This window comes from Poecilia reticulata, chromosome 22 (genome assembly GCF_904066995.2).
Source record: "Poecilia reticulata chromosome 22, P_reticulata-male-v2, whole genome shotgun sequence".
Classification (NCBI taxonomy): Eukaryota; Metazoa; Chordata; class Actinopteri; order Cyprinodontiformes; family Poeciliidae; genus Poecilia; species Poecilia reticulata.
The window spans coordinates 24,197,996-24,223,842 of record NC_088851.1 but is presented as its reverse complement, the minus strand read 5'-3'; the positions used below and the strand labels follow the sequence as shown (position 1 = coordinate 24,223,842).

The window sequence follows — 25,847 nt, the reverse complement described above, 5'->3', positions numbered from 1 at the left end:
CTCCTCTGCATCACTGAGATCATCTCTCGTACCAGCCCTTCATTTCATAACGATAATAATAATTGCTCAAGCAGCTGAAACAGCTAAGTCTCCATGAGCCATTAATATTGAGGCCCTAAGCGGTTAGAGTTATTTATGTCTTTGTGTGCGTTAGGCAGCGTCCAAACTGAGCAGACGGAGAACATGAGGAAGATATGTGCAAATGACCGTGACACGCCTCCAGCAGACGGCCCGTCAGTCACTCCAGTTTGGAAAACTCTGCCTGTAAACGGCAAAACTGGCCACACACACATCAGGAAGTGCGACACGTCTCCGCACAAGCAGAGCGCCGCCAGATTCTTCCTCTCCTGGGAGGAAATCTTTTCATTTCTTCAATTCTCGGCGCTGTGAAAAGGCAGCACGGTGGATGTAACGCGACAGGTTCAGACATTCTTTCCAAAGCCCTCTCACAGCTCATTAATCACGCGCTCAGAGGTAACAAAGCAGTGCGACTGTGTCATCTTTACTTTCAAATCCTCTCTGTTCTTTGGAGGATAAGAAAGCCTCCAGCTCGTCAAAGGTTCTGATCATTTATTTATGCCATATAGGGACATAGTTTTAGAAAGGTTATGGACAAACATTCAAAGTCTGGAGAAACTTAAGTGAAAGAAAAGCTTCCTGGTGCATGAAAACTTGGACCATCATCCTCTCAGATTGCTGCCTTTGAGGCTGCGTTCATACCAGCCATGTTTTGTCCGGTTTAATCAAATTCTATTTGTTAGGGAAGATCTCGGTTCGGTTGAAGTTGGACTCTGTTGCAGTCCGAGTCCATATGTGAGCGTCAAGCGGACTGGAGATTGTTCCAAATGCATTAAGCGGACTATAGCAGAAGGCATTCTGGGTAAATACAACCAAAACAAACGCTGGCATGTCAAGTGATGGCGGGAGAAATGACTTGCAATCTTTTCCCAAAGACAAAAGAGAAAAACCCTACAGCTGTTAAAATATGACGCTACTCCATTTCTGTTCACATTCTGCGAAGAAGGAAGTTGCGCTCATATCTTTTTCTTTTTAGGTTTTTGTGTCATTTTCTGCATTAGTTCTTGGTTTAGCGCCCCCACAGGCAAGGAGGGGAACATGCTTCTCAAGTGGTTTGGATCATTTGACACAGAGGAGTGTGACAGCAAACTGCAGCAGCTGAAAATGTAATAAATGTTGCAAATTTGGTCCTCAATCTGAGTAAACGCCCCCAGTTATCCTGGATTTCTTTAATTTTATCCAACTCAGTCCAGCTTAGTCTGTTCAGCAGAGACTGAAGAGTGGAACGATAGAGCAGGGGCTTCTTGTATGTTTCAAATGAACTTCATTATCACATAGCAATAACCTGAGTAAACACAAAAAGCAGTTTTGAATAATTTATTTATGGAAAAAAATCTTAAATGCAACAATTGCTATCAAGTCTTAAATCACTGGAGGAATTTTTGCCACAATTTTTATTTGAGCCATGTTGGTGGAGGGTTTGAGTTTATTTATTGCTACATCACCACAAGCAGATTTAAAGCTGGACATTGACCAGGCCACTCCAAAATGATTCTTTTGTGCCATTCAGAGGCGAACTCCTGATGAATAACTGTAACTTCAGTATAAAAGTGCACAAACCCGTGAACTGATGGATTCATTTATATCTGGTGTACAGCAGCAGGGATGAAAAACTCTGTTGCTTCATGAAAACAAAATGCCTTGCCTGGGTTTTCTCCACAGTCTGACTTCTTCTTATATTGGGTAAAAATATGCACAACACCAGTTCTATTGGGCTGATGTATGGTTTCAAGCAGAGAGCTTCTTTTACAGACTTTCATACCGAGATTGTTCTTCAATTTTATTTAGCTTTTTTTGGTGAAACAAGAACAACATGACCTGATTTTCTAGCTTAACACAGCTTGTAAAAGCTTCAGCAGACAGGAGACATGAAGTATTCTTTTGTTTGTGCAAAGAATTGTGAATGAAGAGGAGGAACAGCAGGGCTTTGAGAATGAGGCCAGAGAGAAAGAAAAGTGCTTCATCATCCTGGGTGATCCATTCTTCTTATCAGGTGCGACAGAACGGATCAGAGGAATGCAAAGCCGAATGCGATGCCCCGCGTGGAGCGATGGTGGCAAAGGATGGGTTGGAAATAAAATCACCGCTCCAGCATGGATGGCGTTTGTCATTTTGTAATATCCTGATTTATTTTTATTTCATGTAAAATTCATGATAGCTAGAGATGCATTCTCATTCTTAGGACATTATCTAACAGTTTGTGTCACTAAAACCATGCAGAGGAGGTAATGTTGAGCCGGGAACGATCACATATCATTTATACAAAACTGTGATCGTTTTGGATCTTTGAAATTAAGCTTAAGTGATTGTCTAACCTGAGTGGTGTGTTACATGGGTCTGAACAAGACGTATGACTGCTTAGGACGTTCTGCAGCATTTCGAGTAGAGTACAGATGCCGTTGATGCTTGTAAGGCCTATGAGATTCTTGTATACACAAATGTAGGAGCGCTGTCTGAATTCTGACCACAAAATTAAGTTTAAGACTCCAGGATAGAAGGGAAAACACAGCGAAGCCCCGCTTATTCACAGTTCAGTATTTGTGGATTTGTCTATTCCTGATGGATTTTTATGTGGAACGAAACTCCAGATTATTCATGGAAAATTAGCCTATTTGCAGATTTTTTCGTAGAGCAAATCTAAAATATATATAAAAGAAAAAGTAGCTTGGGAAGCTGAATTATCTAGATGCAGTGCAGCTGAGTTTCCATGACAAATGTGAGCTAAACTTTTTCGATATTCTGTGACAGTAAAAAAAAAAATAAAAAATTACAACTGCAGTGTTTCCATTGCATAAATTAAAATCACACTGAATAAGTTTGCTTACGTAGCGACAGTAAACATTATTCTGGTACTGAAGCAACAAGCCCTTTATAGACTCAACTTCTGACAAACTGTGATGATGTGAGATCTGTGGAAGAAAGTGTCAACAAATATGTGTTTGTTAACCAGCGTGATGCAAAAAAAAGTGTTGCTATTAGTTTTTGGTTCGGCTGAAAAACCACCCCACAAAAACTTCTTAGCAAAAATTATGAGTTTTTTTCTAACTTGGTACATTTCCATTAAACAAATTTATGTTTATTTGCACAATTTTATGAGATGCTGTTTGCACAGCAGCCAATCCAGGAGCACCTTTCCTTTTCCATGGCGCTAACTGACTGCACCCCAAAGAACAAAAATAAGGAAGACTGTAGATACAGCTTCTGTGGTAGTGCTAAGACCGTTTCTGCTGTACGTATGAAAGGATATTTTGAGTTTGGACTATTAAAATAGACAGTTAAGTGCTTTCAAAGGGGAGTATTTGCAGATCTCCTCTATGTACAGGAAGCTCCATCCATTCATTTTCTTACACCCTTGTCCCTCAGTGGGGTCGGGATGTACAGGAAGTTGTGGTTCCTAAATCCCACAAATACCAGGAGTCCTCTGTGGATCACCGCTGCTCTGCAGAATTAGTAACATCTTGTTTGACTGAAGGATGTCTGGATTTCCCAAGTGAACTTTGTATCATCATGATCCAGAAAACAATGAATAAATACAATAAAAATACAACTAAAGAAAAAACCTGCAGAACCAATTTCTTTATGTTTCAGGTACTTTTTTAAGACTGTATCTATAAGAAATTTAATAAATTAAAATACTGTTTACATTTTCTTGTAAACTAAATTTAGCAATTATAATTTTTCAAATTTGCATTACCTACAAGATGGCACTAACACTGAGAAGTAAAAAAATTATATACATCAAGCCAGCTTCTGCCCAAGGGACATAAAAACTGACCAGCAGCACCCCTAAAGTGCATTTCCTAAAATAGAACCATTCCCTTAAGTATAATCCATTTGCCTAAGCCGTAGCTAACCCACAAGTGAAGCCGTTAAAGCAAGAGTCTTTTTACTAAACCTGCAGAAATAAAAATATGTCACACCACAGATATGTTGTACTCATCAAAATCTTTGGTCATCATCAGTTTATGCTCATTAAATAAGGATTGCGTCTTTAAAAATGGCAGAAATGTATATATTGCAGCATGCATGACATGCACAAACGGAGAACAAGACAGCAGGAATGCAGCAGAGACACTCAAAGGATGAGATGCAAGCACAATTTGTATTCTGTAGCAAGGCTCTGCAGAGGAGGGGGAAAAAAAATCAGGGCAGTGGATCATCATGCTGCTCTGATTTATGCATCATCATGGTGCTCACATACATGCAAATCCACGCAAAGTCGAACAAAGCATCAGGGGAAACAATGAGGCATTTTTTACTCAACGGAGAAAACAAAAAAAAAAAAGACAAATATGCAAATGTTTTGGTAAAAACAAGCTGAAAAATGAACGCAATAACTGTTCAAATTAACTTCAGAGTCAGAGAGCTGCAGAAAGGCAGAGACTCTCTGCAGGTATGAGCTTCCTGTGGTCTTCAAGAGGCTGAACCCAAACACACCGTAACACAGGAAACTGCGCTTTCTCCATTTCTCTGATACCAGCCTCTCCTTACCTCACTTGGCCCAGCCAAACCAACTCCCGGTGCCAGCGCCAATGCAGCTGCTGTAATCTAGGCCAAGCTATTTATAAAGCAAGCAGCCAAGTAAAGGCACAGGGAGCCAGGGGGAGACAGAGGGATGGGAGGATAAAAGAATGTCTACGGGGCAGAGAGACGCATCTACAGAGCGTAGGTGAGTAAGTGCGGGGTGGATGAGCGGCGCAGCCATAGAAGGACTAAAAAGTGGAGAAAAATAGAACAGAAAGAGACAAAAACAAGGCGTCTGTGTGCTGCTGAGCGCAAGAGTCAGCGTGAATACTTCCAGCTTCATTCACCAGCCGAAAACGACAAACAAAGAGAGATGAACTCAGATTTACAGCCGTAAGCGTTTCTCTAGAAGATTCAATGTCAAAAATGTTGATTTAGTTTTTTTAACATCATGCAGCATCTGAACACAGAAAGGCTTTGTGTCCTGCTATGCAGAAACACCTGGTTAAATATTAGTTTTGCATGGGTACTACTCATGTACATACATTTATTTGGATTTAGGATAAATAAATAAGAGGTTCACAGATTCTTTCCCTTAAATTCTCCTGGTTAATTAATATTTAAGGGCCTAAAAATGGAGCTAATTTTAGAAATAGTCACCTTCCTGAAATAATGGCCTGAGTCAGTTTTTGCCAAAAGATGATTCAGGCAAAGAAAAGAAAAGAAACATCAGTTTTGGTTTAAAAAAAGAAGAAGCTCAAAACAGTGTTTTGGTGCAAACATATCTTCAGTTTTAAATAAGCAATGAATTTTAGCTACTTTTCCAGTCTGATGGTGCATAATTGAGAGGTAAAATTCTGAATTACTTTCAAAATAAAAATGTGGCATGTATTTACTCCAATACATCTAAATATAATCCAATGCATTTTTGTGTATTTTAATCTAATTTTCATTTAGCCATAAACCACAGAGATGCCCACAAAACATGGAATCCCTTGAAACACTATCTCCATGGTGAAACATGGTGGAGGCAGTGTCATGCTGTGGGGGCTGGAAGGAAGGCTTTCTTTCATATTCTGGTTTTAGAGCCGGGATACAAACAGAAACAGCCCGAGCACAGAGACCTGAGGTACGCCAGAAAAGACAGGGCTGGTTGTTATTCACATGAATAAGCTGATATTACACAGCAATAGGATTATTTAGATCAAAGCATAATAATAAACTAAAATGCTTCAAAAAGTTAAGAGCTACATTTAAATAAAAATCTTAATATTGGAAGTTCACCGACACTTTCCACCCAATCTGACCGAGTCTGAGGAAACAATGAACAAAAACCTCATATTTGTTGATAACATGCAGCGAAAAACCTGGAATTTCGGCAGAAGTGTTGAATCAAATGCATCCAGAAAAAACATGCAGCATATTATTCAGAAAGAATGAAGATCAAGAACCTCCTGATTATTCCACCAAGTATTGATTTCTAAACTGTCCCCGAGTTAAAACATTAGTTTTGTTGTCTCTAAATGAACATGAACTGGTTTTCTTTGCATTATTTGACGTCTGAAAGCAACGCATCTTTTTCATCATTTTGACCGTTTCTCATTTTCTGCTAATAAATACAAAATCTTTGCTTGGAAGTTCGGAGACACGTTGTCAGTAGCTCATAGAATAAAAGAACAAAGTTCATTTTGCTCAAACATAAACCTAAACAGAGTAAAATCAGGTAAACTGGTCATTTAAAGTGGTTTCTTAATTGCTTCCACAGCTGAATTGGTGCATCAAATAAAATTCCAATACCACACAGTAAGAAAATAAAAAGTAAGTTTATGTCGCAACGTGACAGAAAAATAAAAAAGTTCAAGGGGTGCGAGTACTTTTGAGGTTTTGGATCAGAACTTGCACAAACAAATGTGTGTCATCCATGTTGTTTCACCTGCAGTCATCACAAACTCGGCTGAAACATGGGAACTGACAGCATAGTATGTTTCTGGTTCACAGCCCACATCTGGTGGGCCACCAGCAGCTGTTTGCCGTTTTAACTCGGTCCAGCAGCTTAGGAGCTGCAGAGATGAGCTGCCTTATAGCTGTGAGAGCGTGAGGGGGGGTGGATCACAGACTGACACGTGCCGATGGTCCCACTGATTGCTTTGCTTAGAAATCAGGTCAAATCTTTGTACAGGCTGAGGCACACTCTCCGACCCGCATGCAAACATCTCTGCAGCGACAACAACAAAAACCAACAAAGAAGAAATGTAAGTTGGACGTGAAAGGACCTGAGGCCGTCTCTGAGTTTCCAAGACGACACAAAGCTCGGAGAAATGTGTCCCATTTTCCAAAGGAAGCAAACTAAGAAGAAGAAAGAACTCGGAAGAATTTTACCAGCAGATGAGAAAAGCATTAAACATCTATATTTGGAATTGATGAGCTCAAGTTGTGACTTTGGAAAATATAGTCTGCAGACTTTAAGTGAAAACTTTGGCACTAATGAACAGTAAATGCCAATTAAGCAGCAGCTTCCACATGTAACTGAGACAAATGCAAAGAGTTCTTTATTCTTATTTGAGCTTTGATCTCTTTGGATTGAACCACAGTGCTCATAAAAACAAATAATCAATATTAATATGATATTCTGAACTTGAACAGCAGGGGTATTTTAACTGAAGTAGATATTTTAGAGCGAATTTAAAAATGTTTCCATGCATCTTGTGTCTCTACATATGAAAACATTTTTAAATATTAAGAAAATATGCAAAACCTAAGCGACCAAATAACGTCGATACATTTAAGAACGCCTGCAGCTCCATCCAGTTGTCGTCATTTTAGACATGCAAAATTCCAAATATAGAAAATGTTTTTTTCTTACAGAAGGGAAAATGCACACAAAGCATTCAAAGGACGGGCAGGACAGCCAGATTAGAACAACAGTTGACATCCGGTGAGTCATTGTGGAGAGACGCAAAGAGTCCGACTTAAATGACGGAGAATAAAAGGAGGAAAATAACATGAATGAAAGATTTGTGGAGAGACAGAAATAAACAAAAACTGAATCAGCGACGTGCATGACTGTTTTTCCATCTCCAAGAAAGAAGAGAGACAACGGCAAAAACACAAGAGGGAAGAGAGAGGGAAAAAAAAAATCACTACACCATCAATAGTTCTTTTCTGTACGAGACAAGTGGCAGAAATTGATTTAAACGCCACGCTCCACTCCTCTCTCCTGATAAACACGTCTGGAAAAACAACCTCAGTGACAAAAAGGCAGCAGCAACAAGCTGCTGCAACCAAACAAAACCTAAAACTGGAATCAAAGTTTACAAACTGGAAGAACATATCTGGAAATCTTTGCCTTTAAAGCATATCTACAGAAAGAATAAAACCATGCCAAGGCAAAATTTGTCATTTATTACTCACAGCTTCAGTAAGCCTGCCGTTCACTGTGGGTTTATTTCAGCTCCTTAATTCTCCTCTTTCATGCCTAAAAGCAATCACCAGCGCAACATTTTTCAATTTCATGGCCTGGATGATTGCATTTATGTCTCAATTCATTAGAGTCCATTTATTCTTGGCATCTGTTAAATAAGAGCTCATGGTTTTATTGTAGAGCTATTTTTGAGCACGCCCACAGAAGATTTTCCTTTTTTAGGACTGATTGAAACACAAAATAATCCTGATTTAAATAGCATCACAGAGGCAAGACAGAGAACAAACATCACAGTTGCATCCTTGCATCCTTATTCTTGCCGTTTTATAACCAGCGCCTTGCATGTAGTGGGAGTTTGGGTCCGTGGAAGAGAAACCATCCGATTTTAACCCTGAAGAAAAACAGCCAGAACAGAACATCAAAGAGACAGAAATAATATCTTAAAAATAAGTTGCAATTTGAAGATGTGAAGGTGGAAAACAGCTGCAAGAAACCAATATAATGATGTAAATATGTTTAAACAAATGGGGTTTAAACATTACATTTTATAGATGAGCTTTAGGAGATATTTCAAAACGGTGATATTTTTATTACTTCCCACTGTTGAGTATCAACCTTGCATTTCGGTACCGGATGAAGCTGGAGTCGGGTGGTAACTAGTTACATTTACTTGAGTAACTTTTTGAAAAAAAAACATAGCTTTAGGAGTATTTTTACTTCTTTTACTTATTACAAAGTATTTGTACTCTTACTTGAGTAAAGTATCTGATACTCTTCTGACTGAAAGCAGAACAAGCTTGTTTTACCCAAAAATGGACGAGACACACACCTGTAGTTTTTGTTAAATTCATATTTTTTTATCTTTCGCCTGATTTTGTTATTCTGTAATTATATTTTTTATATGAATTATTTTCATTTTGATCTTTAAAATACCAACACTTCCACATAACTTTAGATTTTGGTCCGTCTCACGACGCAATTTAAAAAAATTTAATGATAAATAATTTGATCAGTTACTCAGTACATGAGTTTTACCAAATACTTCTTTTACTCTTGACTAATTTCTTGTTTACATATTTGAAATATGTTGCAGTGGTGCTACTCTTTAGCACACTGTTTGGCTGCGCTAACACTCCTTCAACAGTCCCGTCCTGTTTTACGCCCACCTGTGTTTTTCCAGTGGAAATAAACGAACGTGAGACGCACAGAGTCCAGGCAGCAGATACCAGCTGACATTTAAAATCCATTACATGACGCACTGTTGATGCAGTGCTGAACTTTGCTTTACTCTTATCTTTTCCCTGAGTCTAATCTGTAACGCTGTGGAAAAGAGTTTTGCTTACTTACAGGTTTCTTCTGTTTTTGCTGTTTTGTCACAGATTTTAGCTCATCACAGCAATTTTCATATCAGGCAGAGATATTTAAAAAATGCAGCTGTTTTCCACCCGGGTTGAGAATAAGCAGGAATGCAAGTTACGGATTACTGAGTTAATCTAAAGTTGATTGATAGTATTGATCTAACAGCAGTTAATTCCTTAAAACCTGCGTTTTCTCTCATGTCATGAGAGTTGACCACCTTTTAGGGCTGAATTTTAAAGACCAGATCATCATATTTCAACTATTTCATATGTGAGCCGTATGAAATACTGACTAAACAGAAAATTGTGGCTTTCTCAGATTAAACTTTGACATATTTATGAGATATAACAAAACAGGAAATGTAAAGGACAAATGCTTTTTCACAGCGTTGCACGCCATCTGGTTTTAATAATAGGGGTGGGCCATATTTACTAAGAGTTTCACTGAGATATTTTGTGGTATTATTGCGATAACAATTAAGATTATGATTAAAAAACTTTTCACCACTTATTTTTTAGGTAAGTGCCTGGCACATCATTCATGTCACCACAAGAAAAATATTCTTAATTGAAACAAACTTGTTTAGGACTTCACTTATTTAAAAAGAAAAGATTTCTACCACGACATTTAATCATATTTTCAAATTTACTGATATCCGTTGATGCAAACATTTCTTGTTTTTATTTACAATCAACAACTGAAATTTATCTTGACAATTATAAATCAAAATTCTTATCAATATTAGAATTGTTTTTTCAAATAATGATAAACAATTCGATAAATACCCATCCCTACTAATTCAAAATGGAAAAAAATGCATCTTGGTTTTATTTTATCCATGTAAAATTAATTTCCACTTTGTTCTCTAACGTTTCCTTTCAGTTGTTTTTTTTTTAAATGGCTGCATGTCAAAGAATTTCCCTTCTGCAAACTAAACTCATTAGGCTGGAATAGTTTGACGCACATGATTAAGGTGAATATTGTTTCACCTTAATAGACGAAACTAGAGATAACATTTGCTTTAACCTCTTTAATTATCTTCAGCAAAACATCTTTAATTAAAAAATGATTCATGCTCTGCAGATAATGACCATTATTAATCGTACCGCTGCAAGCGAGAGAAAAAAAAAAAAGAAAAAAGGTTGTCATCTTGAAAACGGCTCGATTTAGTCGCATTGTTCCATCTACTGCTGTCAACTTGGCTGAAATTGCTTTCTGCTTTCTTGAATGTAATAAATAAAGGAAAAATAAGCGCAGTGGGTCGCTCAGCACAGCAGAATAATATCCAGGCCGCTGCAGGAGCAGGAGGCCAGGGGCGTTCGCTCACTCTCCACCGCATTATGTCTGACCTTCAGTCTGCCAAGCACCCGCTCCCCCCACCAAGGACCCACACCCAAAAATAGATTATAGTCTCACACATGCAAACACATCATTACTACCGTCCATGCACACACACACACACACACACACACACACACACACACACACACACACACACACACGCAGTCACTTTCTCACTGTTCACATTCTTTATCTTTCTATTTTTAGTTCCCAAGGTTTCAGGAACATTCTGTGCCGGAGTTTTCTTACTGTGTCGCTCGATAACTGTACGTACAGCGGGCTGCATCATCAGACATCACAACGTCCACCAGAGCAGTCCAGCTCCTCACGTACGTTCAGAAAACATCAACGTTTCAAGAGAAACATCTTTACAGAACGAACAGTGACCGTCAAATATACAGCTGTAAAGCGTAAAAGTGATAAAGGCCAGTTTTGCAAAATAAAAATCTGAAAAGTGGGCTTTGCCGTTTTTAGAACCAGTACAGAATCAGGTCGTCTGCAGGTCATTTAGCACCACGTTCTCCTCGAACCTGCTGTGCTCGATAGGAGAGGGGTGACCATCATCCGGCCACGCCCCAGCCCAGTCACGGAAGGCGCTCCTCGCCGACCAGAGTCGGGTATCGGAGTCCGACTGAAGCGATGCGGTGCTACGGTATCGTTATGTCTAGGCAGGATTCTGACTTGGAGGCGTTCAGTCATAATCCCACAGATGGTAGCTTCGCCCCATTGGCTCCACAGCCAAGCACATACACCAAATGTCTGAACCTGCGGTTCCTCTCGTACTGAGCAGGATTACTATTGCAACAACACATTATCAGTAGGGTAAAACTAACCTGTCTCACGACGGTGGCACCTTTACCATCTGCAACTTTCCCTCATTCTTCCTAACAAAGTTACAGCTCAGTTCTGGACTTTGACTAGGCCGTTCCAACACATGAACATGTTTTGATGTAAAACATCAGCAGTTCTCGCCGTTGCTGTCCAGCTGGAAGGTGAACTCCAAGGATAAAACAGTCTGAACAGCATAGTCAAAGTCAGGAGTAAGATCACAGGAGTCCAGATGTTGGACCTGAGCTCTGCTTGGAGGAATAAATCATAAGCCTGACCACGTTCTTAGAGCTCAGTTTGTGTTAATGACCTCATGGGGGCGCCACCAATCGTTACTCAAACTCCTTTATTCCTTCGGCCACTCAGCTCATTTTTAATTGTGTTTTCTAATGAATTTAAGTGTCTTTTAGTCTTTGTTGCACTGGCAGCATTTGTTCTGACCCTGAAATGTCTGCATGAGATTATGTGTATTTTTCTGTTATATTGACCTGAGAGATGCAAACTCAATTTCCCTTTTTGGGATAAATAAAGTTGGTAGATTTGATTTTGGTTGGACTCCAGTCTCAAGCCCTTCGTTGCTTCTAGCAGCTTATTTTTTTAGGATTAACCTGGATTTTCCCACCAACTCTGACCAGCTTCTCATGATGCTGCCACCACCGTGCATTAACTGAGGATGATGATGTTTCACCACCCCCAGTGTTTCACTTATTGGCCAAAATCTGACCAGACAATCTTTTTAAACCTGTGCTGAAAATCAACCTACTATTTTAAAACCTTTCCATATGAATGAGGTTTTACTTTATTTAGTGGGAATCCCAGGAAGAAGAACTGAAAGCAGGACTTTCTGCAGTTTTTGTCAGACATGCTGAAGAATTTTTTTTTCCACTTCACAATTTAGTGTAAGTTTGCGTTGCAGCATTACATAAGAAAAACAATTAAGTACGCTGAAGTTTTTAGCTGCAACATGTGAATCTAGGAATTCCTTTACAAGTCACTTCATTAACACAAAACATTTTTTTTGGAATAATAAAAAAACGACTTGAAAAATAAAATTATTTGCAATCGTTTGACATTTGTATCTCCAGAAGTTTTTCGAATCAAAACAGAAAGCTTACATCCTATATGTTTATTCTCCTTTTGCTGGAATACATATATACGAGTTTAAATTGGAAATATTCTGGATTTTCTTTGCCTGTAAGATTAAAAAAACCAACACCTTCATGTTGCATAACGCTTGCAGCTGGTTGATTGCTCTGATTGTGGACAAAGCAAAGCTCAGAGAGCAGCAGGAGCCGCACTGAAAGCTTTGCTCAGCGCTGATTAGGCCTGATATACAGCAGCACTGTATGGAACGATTTATAATGGCTTCTCTGACCTTCGTCTCAGCAAACACAGAAACCACCTTGGCACCAGACACATTTTTTTCTCTCACACTTGCTTACTTTTTACTGTGGAAATCCATCATGACCAAATCAGAATTAACACCGGCTGCAGCGGTACGTTACGGGGATGATGCTGGAAATAAGGAACATAATAAATCCTAAATTAATGTTTAATTAAGTCTGCTATAAAATATAGTGGAGATCAGAAGTTTACATGCACTAAATAAACAGACAATCATTTCCCCCCCTCAGGTTACAAACATTTCCTCTGCTCTGCCTTTGAACTGTTTGAAACCTTTTGGTTTTTTTTTTTAAACAAACGTTTCGTAATAATTTGCTGAAGTTCTGGTCCGTTCCTCCTGACAGAACCGGTGGAACCTGGTCAGGTTTATAGGCCGCCATACGCACATTTGCCTTTTAAGATCTTAAAGACATTAATAAATAAATAACTATTTCTCTCATTATTGTGGCATTTAGCAAATAGAAATAATTTTGGTAATTTTATCTGACCTATAAAAAGAGACGTTTGTTCTAATTTACCTTTAGACAGTGAAGGAAAAATGTACATGTTTTTTTTAATATTGTGGGTAAACTTCTGGTTTGTTAAAGTTTTGGACAGACATTAATGAATCTACCTTTTAGTTAAAATACAACGAGATAGCACAAATCTATTAGCTATAAATTAAAATTACATCTTTTTGAAAAATAAACTTTCCCAAACTCTGTGGAGATCCAGATATTTGACTCTTTTGAAACATTACAAAAATAAAAACCACAAGATTTATATACAATTTTAGAGAGGAAAGAAAAAAATAATAATCAAGGCCTGGGTAATAATTCACGTTATTGTGTGTTGTGCTGCAGCTCTGTTTTGACCACAAGAGTTCATGTAAATGGGTAAATAAGCAACAGGCCCATGTTTATCACTGGGTTGATGCAGGATCTGGAGCACAGAGAACGTTAAGGGCGTCTATGCTTCAGCTCAATGCAGGTCAAGGGAAGAAAAAGCTGCAATAAAGAGTAAAACTGAGCCGATGCAACAGAAAGCAAAGAGGCTTTTACACAAAGTGTGCAAAGAACTTCTGATAGACGCAGGGGCACTTTCTGCTTCCCGTACGCCGCCTGCCCCTCCCTTCACCTCCCTTCACCTCCCTCTAAAAGAGTGTGATTACAGAAACAGGCCGTCCTTCTGCCTGCATGCAGCCTTTTGAGAGCAGACACAGAAGGTGATGTCTGTGTTGGAAGAAAGCCAAGAGCCCAAAGACAACAACAAAACAAACAAACAAAATATGTAGGTTGCAATGTTCTTGCTCATCACAGAAGAAATGGACTAGATGTCATGTTTTAGCAAACAGAAAAACATTGAAGTCTCTGAGAGGGTTTATGTGAAGAAGATGAGCGAAGCTGAAAACATCTTCATTATGTTCTTTTGCACTTTAAACCAGAAATAATAATAAAAACTTTTTTTGTTTTTTTTTTGCTGTCTGGAGTTAAACCAGACAAAACTTCTCTTGTTTAGGTTGGTTAGGCTAAGAGAGAATAAGTCACATATCCATCATTTAACGTCTTCAAATTCAAAAGTTTACACAGGATGATTATTATCGCAGATGATGATGTCATGTAAAAAGTTATGTAAGGTTAACTGAAACATCCGAGTTAACCGGGTGGATTTTTAGGTCACTCCTGGAACAAACTGTTTTCGCGTTTGACAACAAAATAAATGAGTCAAGATATCAGAGATTTGTAGAGTTGAATAAATCTGGTTCACAGACATGATGGGAACGTCCAGCCGTCAAACCGCTCAGGTGATTCCAACTGACCGAAAACAAGACAAGTTTGGTCTGATTCACCTTCACATGTGAGAAAAATAAAGTTTATACAGTGTATGTAAACTTCTGGATTCAACTGTATGTTCTCACAGCAAAAACACTAAATCTTACCAAGTACTTTGTTGTCTTAAAATAAGACAAAACTAGCTGAAAAGTAGCTTGTTTTGAGTGAATAACTCCTTCATATTGATCTAATGGCAGATTATTCCACCTAAAATGTGAAAAATCTCTTTTTATAAGTAAAATAATCTGGTTTTGTTTTGTCTTATTCCAAGATATTTGCACTAGAAGCTAAACCAGAATATTCGGTAAGATTGAGTGTTTTTGCTTTTCTCATCCCTGCTTGCTGTCATCATTTACCAAGTTTGAATAAACGTCTCAAGTTCTATTTTTAGAGCAGCTTGTTTGACTGAAACATACAGAGCATTCTCCATTGACATGTTTCTATCTGAAGTGTGTGTGTGGGCGTCATTTCCACTTAAAAGCTGGAGCCTGAATCGTAATGAAGTGAGAAGGCAAAACAAGCGGAGGGAACGGGGGAGAGGAGGGCGCCACGGCTGGGAGCAACGGGGGCACAAACACAACCTCACAAAGCAGGAGTGATTCAGTTAAAGGGATTCTGTGCAGGAGCCAAAATTAGCCTCTCTGCTTTGTATTTCAACAAAAAGTGGATCAATCAAGGAGAGGAGGAGGAAAGTTAACGAGAGATATTGTCATGCGGGAGGCGAGCTGGAGAGATGGATGGACCTGACGGAAAGAGAAGAGGTCTAAGGATGCCAGCTGGAAGGATGATGAATCTCAGGACAGCATAATTAGATTAGAGGGCAGAAAATTACTAGTATTTTCTTTTGCATCCTCCTCCAGAAAACGGGATCCAATGATCCCGAAGCTTCCTGCTTCAGGAGTTTGATCAAGCTGTGACAAAAAAACCAAACAGAAAGCATCCTCGAGAGGCAGAAATCTGTTTGCAACATGCATGTGCGTGGGTTTGTACACGAAGCCTGCAGAGAAATCTGCAGCACAGACATAATTGGGGATGAATAACATGCAGCCTGGGCTGATGGTGGAATGATATCCACTGACAGATGGATTAAGCCCTGAATGCGGCTCGTGATTCTGTGCAAGTCATGTTGTAATCCGCTGACCTGCATTCATGCCTCCTGCTAAATAAATTTTAGCAGCATCAGGTGTGTGTGTGTGTGTGTGTGTGTGTGTGTGTGTGTGTGTGTGTGTGTGTGTGTGTTTGTGTGAGATCAACAGGGCAGCTTGAGACAGGAGCATAAGCTCTGAGTAACACCACGCACGTGTTGCTGGGATTTTCAATCTTGGATCGACTAAAACAGCAGACGAGATGATTCAAACATAAATAAATTGATGCACGACTCAAACAAACACTCTCACACACATATACACACACACACAGGTACACACACACGCACACACACACATCAGAAATGTGGAGCAGAAAGCAGCGGCTCACCCTGTGCATGTCGTCCTCAAACACAGCGTCATGGACGCTGCATGCGAACAGTGCGGTGGGAAGGTCGCTCAGGTCCATCATCTCGTCCGCCACGCCATCCTGGTCGCTCTCGCCGAACACCATGTCCTCTTCCTCCTCCTCGTCCTCCTCGGGATCGCTGCTGTAAGCCTCCGACCCGTTGCTCCAGGCCTTAAAGTTCTCCCGCAGCATCCTGGATCTTTTCCTTTTTATTTGCTGCTGAAGCTAGAAAATAACACAAGAGATTAAAATGTGTGAAAGTGAGAAGGAAGTGGTGAAAAAAACTGATTCGTTTGTCATTTTATCAGATTCAGTTGATTTTGCAGCAGGTTTTTAAACCAAAGTTTTACTTTTTCACTTATTCTGCTGATTTGCCAATAGTGGGACTTTGATGCATTTGATTTAACTGCATATGAGTGAAGAATTTTCTGAATCTTAATAATAAAAAAATCTAAAGGCGGGTAAAAGTGTTCAATAATATTTGCAGGTGCATGTCAACAAATTAAAATGGCACTAAAATGTTTTTTTTTTAATTAATTTTTTTATTTAATCAGGTAAATAAAGGAAATAAATTGAGATCTTGATCTCATTTGCAAGAGGAAAATCTGCAAAACAACAACCAGGTGACGACACACAGAAAGTATGGATGACTGGAGAGGAAGATGAGCTGAAGGCTGTTATAAAGCAACCTGATCAGCTCCATGCTACGCTGCATGGACGCAGTAATTCAAGCAGAAGGAGCCCCAACCAGACACTAATGCCTTCACTTTGCATTGTATATTTTTCAGTAGGCCTATGTTTCTGTATATTTTTCTTTTTATACAGAGATGGTGAACAGTACGGTTGTCATAAATAATCGCCACAGAAAAGTGCTTGAAATACATTAAAAACAATTAACCTGTAAAACAAATTTCACTTTCTGAATTGAATTATGATTATTTTCTGAGATGCATCTGTTTGAGGCTGTAAAGCACAAGTGTCAAACTCGAGGCCCGTGGGCCAAATCTGGCCCACTGTAGCTTTCTAAGTGGCCCTCTAGACTCCAAAAACAGTCCTTTCAGTTTTTCACAAATCTGCAAAATTCACACAAAATCAACAAATCTCTACATTTTTTTCTGATTTTCCTGCAAATTTTCTCAAAGTTGGTCAAAAACATTGAGTTGAAGTGACTGCTGCCTCAGCCTTACTGGATGTCAAGTTACAGTCCGTAATTCATACGGTGAGTAATACAATTCCTTACAAACATTTCTAAAGTGGTGCCACAAAATCTGTAATTTTGATTGCAAAAAAGCACTAAAACAATCACGAAATCCTGGAAGAACAGCTGTTTACTGATATTTTAACTGGTTTTATCAGAGCATTCAGATTTTTGATGTGGCCCAAAAATAAAAATGAGTTTGACTCTCCTGCCATAAAGGAAAAACGTTGGATGCTACTTGACCCCATTACTTTCACTGGAACAAAAATGTCAACGTTGGATTTAGAGTCGGGTGCCATCTAGTGGTATAAACTAATATTTCTCAAAACGACGCTCATCAATATTTTAGGAACTACAGCACGTCTAAACGCGCCAGGAGGACGCGGTTTAAAATAACAAGAACGAATATCACCGCAACCTTTGAATTAAACCATCACTGTCCTAAAATACCTAAAATAGAGCCAGGAGTGCAGCGAGGATCCTGCAAAACGAGCAACTCCTGCACGGCGGCGGCAAGCGGAAATGAGGCTGACAGGTTGTTTGTCGGAAGCGTTTTGCTTTTAGTTAAAAGTGTCGCTTCAGCAGCTCAAAGTTTGCACTGATCCGCGTGAAGTTCCTGCTCTGACCGCGTCAGATCCAAATGCTGCTGTCATCATCACCACTCACCGAACCGCTGTCAGTGAACACGACCAGAACCCTCCATCACAAACGGAAGGAAACCAGAATCTTCCCGTCACTTTGCTGAGTCAATCGGATTGGTGATGCTGTTATTTTTGTGGATGCCGTCAGATGCGTGGGTGTTTGTTGTCCGTGGATTATCATTGGGGGCATGGTCACGGCGCAAACTCCTCCGGCGCTGCCTGGCTCAGGTGGAACCAATCAGACGCCGACGGCGGCCCGCAGCGGCCAATCAGGCCGCCGCGAAGGGGAGGACGCTCCGCAGCAAGATTGGTGGAGGCCGTGGGGCAGAAAGTGGCTCTGCTGCAAACCGCTTTAAATACCCGGCAAGGACGTCAGTGAGTCACAGCAGTGAACTGTTAAATCTGTCCACTGCTCCTCCCGCTGAGTTAAGATGAGCTTAATGTGCTTAAATGTTTAGACTGATCACACTTTGCAGGGTCCACCTGTTCAGCTGTCCACAGGGAAATTCATGATAAAACCGACATTTAAGATTTATGCATCTTGCAAGTTCACAAAACAAAATAAAACCAATAATTACAAAACCAATGCAAACAATCGTATTTACTTTAAGTGTTTTTCACAATAAAACTTAAATTTTGCTGACAAACCCTTCATACTTTTACATAAGCTTCTCAAATCTCACATCTGGAACTGTCCAGATCCAAAAGGTTTACATCTATTCTCCACAAATGCATTTTGTGAGAATAAAATTAAAGGATTTTACTTTTTTAAATCAAGTCAACATTTACTGAGAGAAGCTGCACAAAATATGTTTTAGGACATTTAGTTATGTTGGTGGCAATTATAAGGAACTAAATACAAAATGAGAAGAAGAGTAAACCCTAAATAACTTTGCAAACACGCCAGAAGCGCCATTTAAAATATGCTTAGAAAAGTTTAAACTGACAAAAATTACACTTTTCCCTTATTTGCTTAAATTACGTAAATTCCTTGAAAAATATTCAAGCTTGATGTTTATTTAAACACCAACAGTTAACAGTCACCATCATCACCCTGAATTTATCCAGCAACAAACTTCATTTTAAAAATGTACATTAAAACCAGACAGAGTTCATAAATACATCACAGTAAATTAAACACAGTGGTCAAACTGGGAAACTGGTCCCAACAAGAAGAGGCAGTTTAAACTTCATTAAAAACAGAGTCAGAGGCAGATTTTCAAAGTAAAGACACTTAAACTGTACAGCTACAACTTTACACTGTTTGGTCAAAACCCTGAAGTTTGATAAGTTTGCACTTTTACTGGAAGAACAGGTGATGTGCTGCGTAGCCCTTGGAATAAAAAGGTTTATGTATTTCACTGCTGATCGAGTTTATCAAAGATGACAAAGCATCAACATAAAAAAGTATTAAGTCACTTCATTCTGCTGCCAATCTTTGGTACCTCTGAGATCAACAAATGTCTTCAAAACGCAGAATTCACAAGTTATTAAAATATGTACAAAGATAAGCCAGCTTTACCAGTTTGTGCTCATCCAGACTCTTTCTCATGTGCTTTTATAGAGACGGAAAACGTCCTCAATGCTACAAAACAAGCTAATTATTTCCAGGGAAGAAGTGAGCAAGCAGAAATTAAGTAAATCCCAAAGTCTGAGGCAGATTTTCTCCGTTTACAACTGTTGAACTTAACACAGTAACTAAAAAGCTTTTCCCTGACGAGCTTTGGTTTAAAACAGGAAGCATGTGTGAGAGTTTAAGGCGAGAAGGTTTGGTGAAACCGTCCATTTGGGTTGATTTTTTAATGTGAGGCAGCGATAAGTTTCAGTCTGTCTTCAGGTCGGGCTGACCATGAGGCGGATCGGTGCCTCTCACGGCCACAGTCGGGTGCTCCAGGTTGACCGGTAAAGTGGCCGGCGCCACGCCGTCGTTGTTGACCAGAGCGCCGTAGGAGAAAGAGCCGTTATAGTCCGGCTGAACAGCAAGGCCGTTGTCATGAATGGTCGGCACGCCTGAGCAGAAAGACGTGCAAATAAGAAGATAAAACGCATCCTGACTGTTACACAACTGTAGAGCTTAAAGTTTAGTTTTAATACAAACCGTTAGCCACATCCATGGTGACGTACGGCTCAAAGATCTTCGCCTTCTTCCTGGATTTGGTGACGAGAAAGACGCCGAGGAAACAGAGTGCAGACCTGCTCAAAAGTAAAACATAAAAATCTTCTTAGTTTTATTCAAATGCTGATGGAACTTGAACCTGAACAGCTTCAGGCCTAGTCCACACACAGATGAATATTCGGGAAAATAAATGTATTTTTATGTGTTTTGGCTTTTCATCTACACAAAAAAATCAATTTAATATCAATAAAAACTTTATAAAAAAATCCAACCAAAGTGGAGATTTGAAAAAAGACTTCATATTTGTGTTTGTGTGTGTGCAGTAAAATTTAGGGTTCTGTGCATTACAGTGTGCAACAAATAATGCAGCATAATATCCACATATTTGACATGATTTCCAATCATCGTCTTGTGTTCTAATAACTTTATATTCTATTTAAAAGTAGTTAAACCTATATGTCTGTCCACTCAAATAACATCCTGTTAACTTGTTTAACAGGAAGTCATGGTTGTTTTAACGCAATCTGATTGTGTGACATGAGTTTCAGCTTTGTGCTACACTGCCCCCTATGGGTTCGGCATGTTTATAACAACATTCAGATGCATATTTGTGAATGATGTGTTTAGAAGATTAATTATTTCCTTATCTGTAAATCTGATGCCAAAGTATAACTTCTCAACATTCCTTGTTTTAATTTGTTATTTTCATGTTGGAGTTGTTGTAAAATTGCTACTTTATTCTCCCAATATTATGACTTTTTTTTGGTAATATTACAACTTTATTTTGATTTATTTGACTTTTTTGTTGTACGAATTTATTCTTGTACTGCGACTGTTTTATTGTAAAATTGTGACTTTATTCTCAGAATTAAAAAATTGTAGCCAGACCTAGTATTATATAATAAAGTTGATCTGAATTCAAAGTTCAAATAAATAAAAGCTATAAAATACCTTATTTAACTATGGTTTTAACAAAAAATGCGTTGGTGAAATGATAAAAAAATAAACCCAGATTCTTCAAAAACCAAAAATTCGATTAATTGATAAAAAACTATTTATCTCCCTACATTAATCAGTAAAAGACACCGAAGTTTGCAGTTGCCACTGGAAAACGTGAGCAGGTTTAAAGTGTATGAATACTGAACGCTGCCACTCACCCAAGGAGAAACATGCAGATGTGAAGAACATCTTCCTTCTGAAACTCCAAGTAGAAAACGGCTCCTACGGATGAAAAGAGGAGAAGTTCTGAGACGTGTTGTGACTAAAAGGAGAGCAGCTGAAGCAGATTGTTGTTAGATTTTATTTCTAGACTCGTGTTTACAGGCCCAAAGCAGCTGCGACTCACCAGCTACCACTGCAAAGATGGTGGAGAAGGTGTAGTTGACGCAGGCGGCCAGCGACGGGTCATGCAGATTACAAGCCTGGGAGAGAAACCTGGGAAGAGAGCAGCAGGCCCAACAGCTTTCAAACCAACCACATAACCCTGGAGCAATATGCAATACATTAATAAATCAATTAATTGCAGCATAAATCAAAACAAGCTGAATAATTTCCATTTTTATGATGGTTTTTCTCATATCTCTCTATCAAGGAATAATAATTCAATCTGGTGCATCGATCTCAACTAGCCTCTTTTTTTTAAGGGAAATTTTATTTACAGAGACTTCAGGATGTATTCACTGAAAAACAAACTCCTGCCAAGTAGTTTTGGCCTAAGTTTCTAGTGCAGACATCTCGGTACGCTGAACTGAGACAAAACTAACTTACAAGTAACTTTTCAGCACAATACACGAGTTTAAGTCTTAACATAAGCATTAATGTTGATTAAAAAAAAGTTCCAGTTTCATTTAAAACATGGGAAAAATTTTTGCTGTAAGAAAATAAAATCTGCTGATGGAACTAGTACTTTTTAAACCAATAATAAATAATTATTTACTTAAAACAAGCTTTTATATCTTGTTGAAAAGTTACTTATAAGTTAGTTTTATTTTATTCCAAGTGTAATAAGATTTTTAGAAAAGTAGACACAAACTACCATAATATCTAAAATGTCTCCCAGTTGGTTATAAATTAAAGTTTGTTGATTTGCGATTATATTACTTGAAAATGGTCTCAAAATGAGAATATTATCATTTATCACAATAACTTTTGGGACAGTTTATCGTCTAGTAAACTTATCGTAGTAAATTGTAACAAAGATTGATGGATTTTGATTATTTCTGACGTCTCTGCCTCTCACCTGGCCTGGAAGATGACAGACGCCACCATGCACACAAACATGACGCTGAAGATGGGGTAGTCGAGCTGCATGGCGCCCTCCAGAGTCAGGAGCAGCATGCCAGAAACCGCCTTCACTGTGATGACTGTGACCGAGCCTGTTCCAGAAGATTAAAAAAAATAAAATCAAAAAATCAACATCTGCTGTGGCAATCTTATTCTAATTAAGTGCGATTAAAGCAAGATTTTAAAGACAGGAGGAAACTCACCCAGTAAAGCCACCAGCAGCAGGATAACAACCAGATAGTTAGCATTGCGCTGTTTGTAGAAGTACAACAAGAAGCAGAATGCGATAATCTCCAGAAGCTGTCAGGATGATAATAACATTAAATTAATACAGAAATACACCAAAAATCAACTGTGCCTGACTGAAAGAACCCGAGATAAAAACTACATCCGTTTACAGAATATTAGCCAATGATTTACAGGAAATATCTCACCATATACAGGAGAACAGGCCATCCAACAAGGTGCTTCACAATGTTCTCTGCTTTGAGTTTCTCATGAGAGTTTGGACCAAATGACACAAACAGATACGTTCCTCCTATAATGAAGATGTAGCCGAGGAAGGCCAGGCCATGGCTCTCTGAAAACGCAAAAAAACAGAAAACAATCTGTCAAGTCAGACTGGAGAGGAATTACAGGTTTAAACTGCTGCAGTATTTGCACTTAGGGGTGCAAACACTTAGTTTATTACTTATTGTGAAAGGTTTCTTAGTATAAGACCTTTGATTTATCATTAACATGATAAATTTCAGTTATTGGTTGTAAATAATACAAATTCCAGTATGATCAGAAACATTTTTGCTATTTTTGCCAACGTTAGTTCCACAGGAGCATCAATAAATATCAGAAAATTTGAAAGCAGTGCAGTTAGTTTTTACAGTTTAGTGATCTAAATCACACTTTTAAAGTATGTGGCGTCCTGAAAAAGTCTATTTCAGAAAATAATGATTTTCACGGATAATATTTGCATATTATTCATTTGCATATGAATGCAGGCACAGCCATAAGGTTACCTAAAAAAGAAATAGTTCAATTTCTGGTTTTGCTTTTTGATGCATTTATTAGTAAAAAAAACAACTAAAAAAACAAACTATATCAGCAAATATAACACGAGAAAATACAAAAATCTGATTTTTTTTAAAGTAATTTTCTTATTAAGGGAATAAAAGCTCTGCAAAACAACCTGATCCCATCTGAAAAAGTAAGACTTCCTTCTTGCTGGCTTTGGTCGCACAATCAGTGAAAAAACAACAACAACTGAGTCCAACATATTTATCTGCATTTTAAAGTTTACATATTGAAGACAAATCAAAAGTCGTCTTATGATGGCTAACTGGAGAGCTTTTTCTGAATTTCAAAATTCTAAAAAAATGAGCACCAATATAAGATATTCAACAAATATTGGACTTTAGGATTGTCTAAAAGGTCAGTTGAGGATGTTTCCAAAGTAATTTAATAAACTGTTAAGTGTGTGTGAAAGGTCAGATTTGAGTTGTTCACATTCACTGAAACTCCACTAATAAAATGTACACATAACAAAAAACTACCAGTAGAAGAGAGGGCAATTAGATTTGCATGAAAAAGCAGCACTTCTGAAATATTTGCATGAGTTATCTGTGCAGCTGCATAACCTTTGTTCCACTTACTTGCAAAGTCCTTTGCTTTAGATTTTTCACGCAGGAATAAAAAACCCAAAATTGAGCTTGCTGCAAAACATTAACAAAAAAAAATATTTTTGGTACAATTTAAGGTATAAATCTGGATGTTTTTTACAATTTAGCGAATGTTTAGAGAGCGATACTCACTCAGGACAGACACAGCGTTCAGGGGCGCGACAACAGCAATTGGGGCAAAGGCGTAGGACACAAAGTTGGCCCCCTCCCCGATGCAGATGAACACGAAACCACACCACCAGGTCTTGGTGTTGTAGAAGGTGCGATGCTCCTTTGTTTCTGCTAGTTTCACGTGGCTGTACTTCTGCAAGGAAATGCAAAACAGGGAATGAATTTAAAGCAACACAAACACCTTCCAGGAAACTCGCAGAAAGAGCTTAAAGCAGATTGTGAAACAGTTTCACCAAAGAAAAGAAATGCAGATGGGATGGTCAGCAACACAATGAGAGTGACGCATGACGATCACGTGACTGTCTGTCGGATAAATATTCAGCAAACACAGCCTTTCCCTGAGGGTTATGCAGTCAAACATGCACCAGGAACAGAAGAGGGCATGTCACGGTGAAATTAAAAGCTCCTGGCTGGATTATAATTATGAAACAGCTGATTTATTACGCTTTTAGTGGTGAAGTTTAAGCAGAAACTACCTGAATACTGAGAGAGATGCTGACAATCACACTTCCAAAGATGGCTAATAATGTCCCGATGAGATTATCCTGAAAAACAAAATGATCAGTTTAGTTAGGAGACAGAAATGTCCACATAATAACAACAGAAAGTCGCTTCTGAAATGATGTTTATTGCTTCCATCGTTTTATCTTCAGTAACCAGGTCGTAACATTGTAGCAGTTAGCAAAACCGAGTTTCCTTTTAGCACCACCAATAGATAACAAAGCAACTCTTTAGTAACAAATGATGGTTACAATGGAAGCGGTCTCACCGTGTAGGAGTCTCCTTGTTCTGTTTGAACGTCCATATCTTTAACTTTCAGAGGCGCCTTTTCATAACACGTACAATAAACATTCAGTCAGTTAAATATTCCCGCTGTTTCCCGTTTGATATAAATATCTACTGCTCATTTTGAGATTTTCGACGTTGATAATAAAGGAGACACCATCTTCGGGGCGAGAAGCATCTCACTTCCGGGGACTAAATTCACCTGCTTTTGGCTACGAACTGACGCACGCAGAGGATTCGCACCATTCACCAGCCAGAGAGGCAGCCGGGCGGCGAGGTCAGCGGACCCTGCGCTACAACTTTTATTATTATTATTATTATTATTATTATTATTATTATTATTATTATTATTATTATTATTATTATACATCTTAATTTAATTTTGTGGTTTGCAGTATTTTAAATAAAATTTACTTTAGGTACATTTTAAGCACAATGTGTTTTCTGTGTTTCATTAATAGTCTTTTTTCCTTAGATATCATTCATTTCAGGCCCTAAATTAAAATATTACACATTTAGTATTATTGACTTCTAAAAATAAATGTATTAAATTTGTTCTAGCTCATAAAACTCGGTTTCCAAGTGTGAATCTATGTCTTTCAATCCTTTCATTGTTCCCCAGAGCAGCAGGCACACTTTGACCATGAGACTTAAATTAAACAGTCCTTTTTTGGCCTCAGACCTACTTTTGAAAAAGTTGTTGCTGTTTATTATTTATTTACCTACTATGAAACTTTAACTTAAAATGAACCACATGAACTCAGATAAATCTGGGTCCT

At 38.5% G+C, this 25,847-nt stretch overlaps 2 protein-coding genes across 2 annotated transcripts in view; both read right to left on the bottom strand.

The window, feature by feature from the left end:
• The window catches only part of rcan3 (regulator of calcineurin 3), a 44,096-nt gene extending 25,765 nt beyond the window's left edge, over nt 1–18,331 (bottom strand). The window contains exons 1-2 of the mRNA XM_008399936.2: nt 18,065–18,331; nt 16,183–16,425 (exon numbers count right to left, since the gene is read on the bottom strand). Of these exons, the coding sequence (XP_008398158.1) occupies nt 16,183–16,392 (210 nt within the window). The 5' untranslated portion in view covers nt 16,393–16,425; nt 18,065–18,331. The remainder of the gene's footprint in view (nt 1–16,182; nt 16,426–18,064) is intronic.
• Nucleotides 18,332–19,035: 704 nt separating this feature from the next.
• nipal3 (NIPA like domain containing 3) lies at nt 19,036–25,285 on the bottom strand. The gene is made up of 11 exons (XM_008399939.3): nt 25,052–25,285; nt 24,759–24,827; nt 24,244–24,415; nt 24,085–24,144; nt 22,873–23,018; nt 22,642–22,738; nt 22,395–22,530; nt 21,501–21,589; nt 21,313–21,376; nt 20,138–20,232; nt 19,036–20,049 (listed from the first exon to the last, which is right to left on the bottom strand). The coding sequence occupies exons 1-11, from the start codon at nt 25,085–25,087 to the stop codon at nt 19,862–19,864; spliced, it is 1,152 nt and encodes a 383-aa protein (XP_008398161.2). The 5' UTR covers nt 25,088–25,285; the 3' UTR covers nt 19,036–19,861.
• Between the last annotated feature and the right edge of the window lie 562 nt (nt 25,286–25,847).

Bases quoted from the DNA above. Each gene is read 5' to 3' on its own strand.
- nipal3 (XM_008399939.3), bottom strand. From the start codon at position 25,087: ATGGACGTTCAAACAGAACAAGGAGACTCCTACACG. The intron at 24,145-24,243 runs GTGAGTATCGCT...AATGTTTTGCAG, and splicing joins GAACGCTGTGTCTGTCCTGA to CAAGCTCAATTTTGGGTTTT. The intron at 20,233-21,312 runs GTGAGTGGCAGC...ACTTTTGAGCAG, and splicing joins ATCTGCATGTTTCTCCTTGG to GTCTGCACTCTGTTTCCTCG.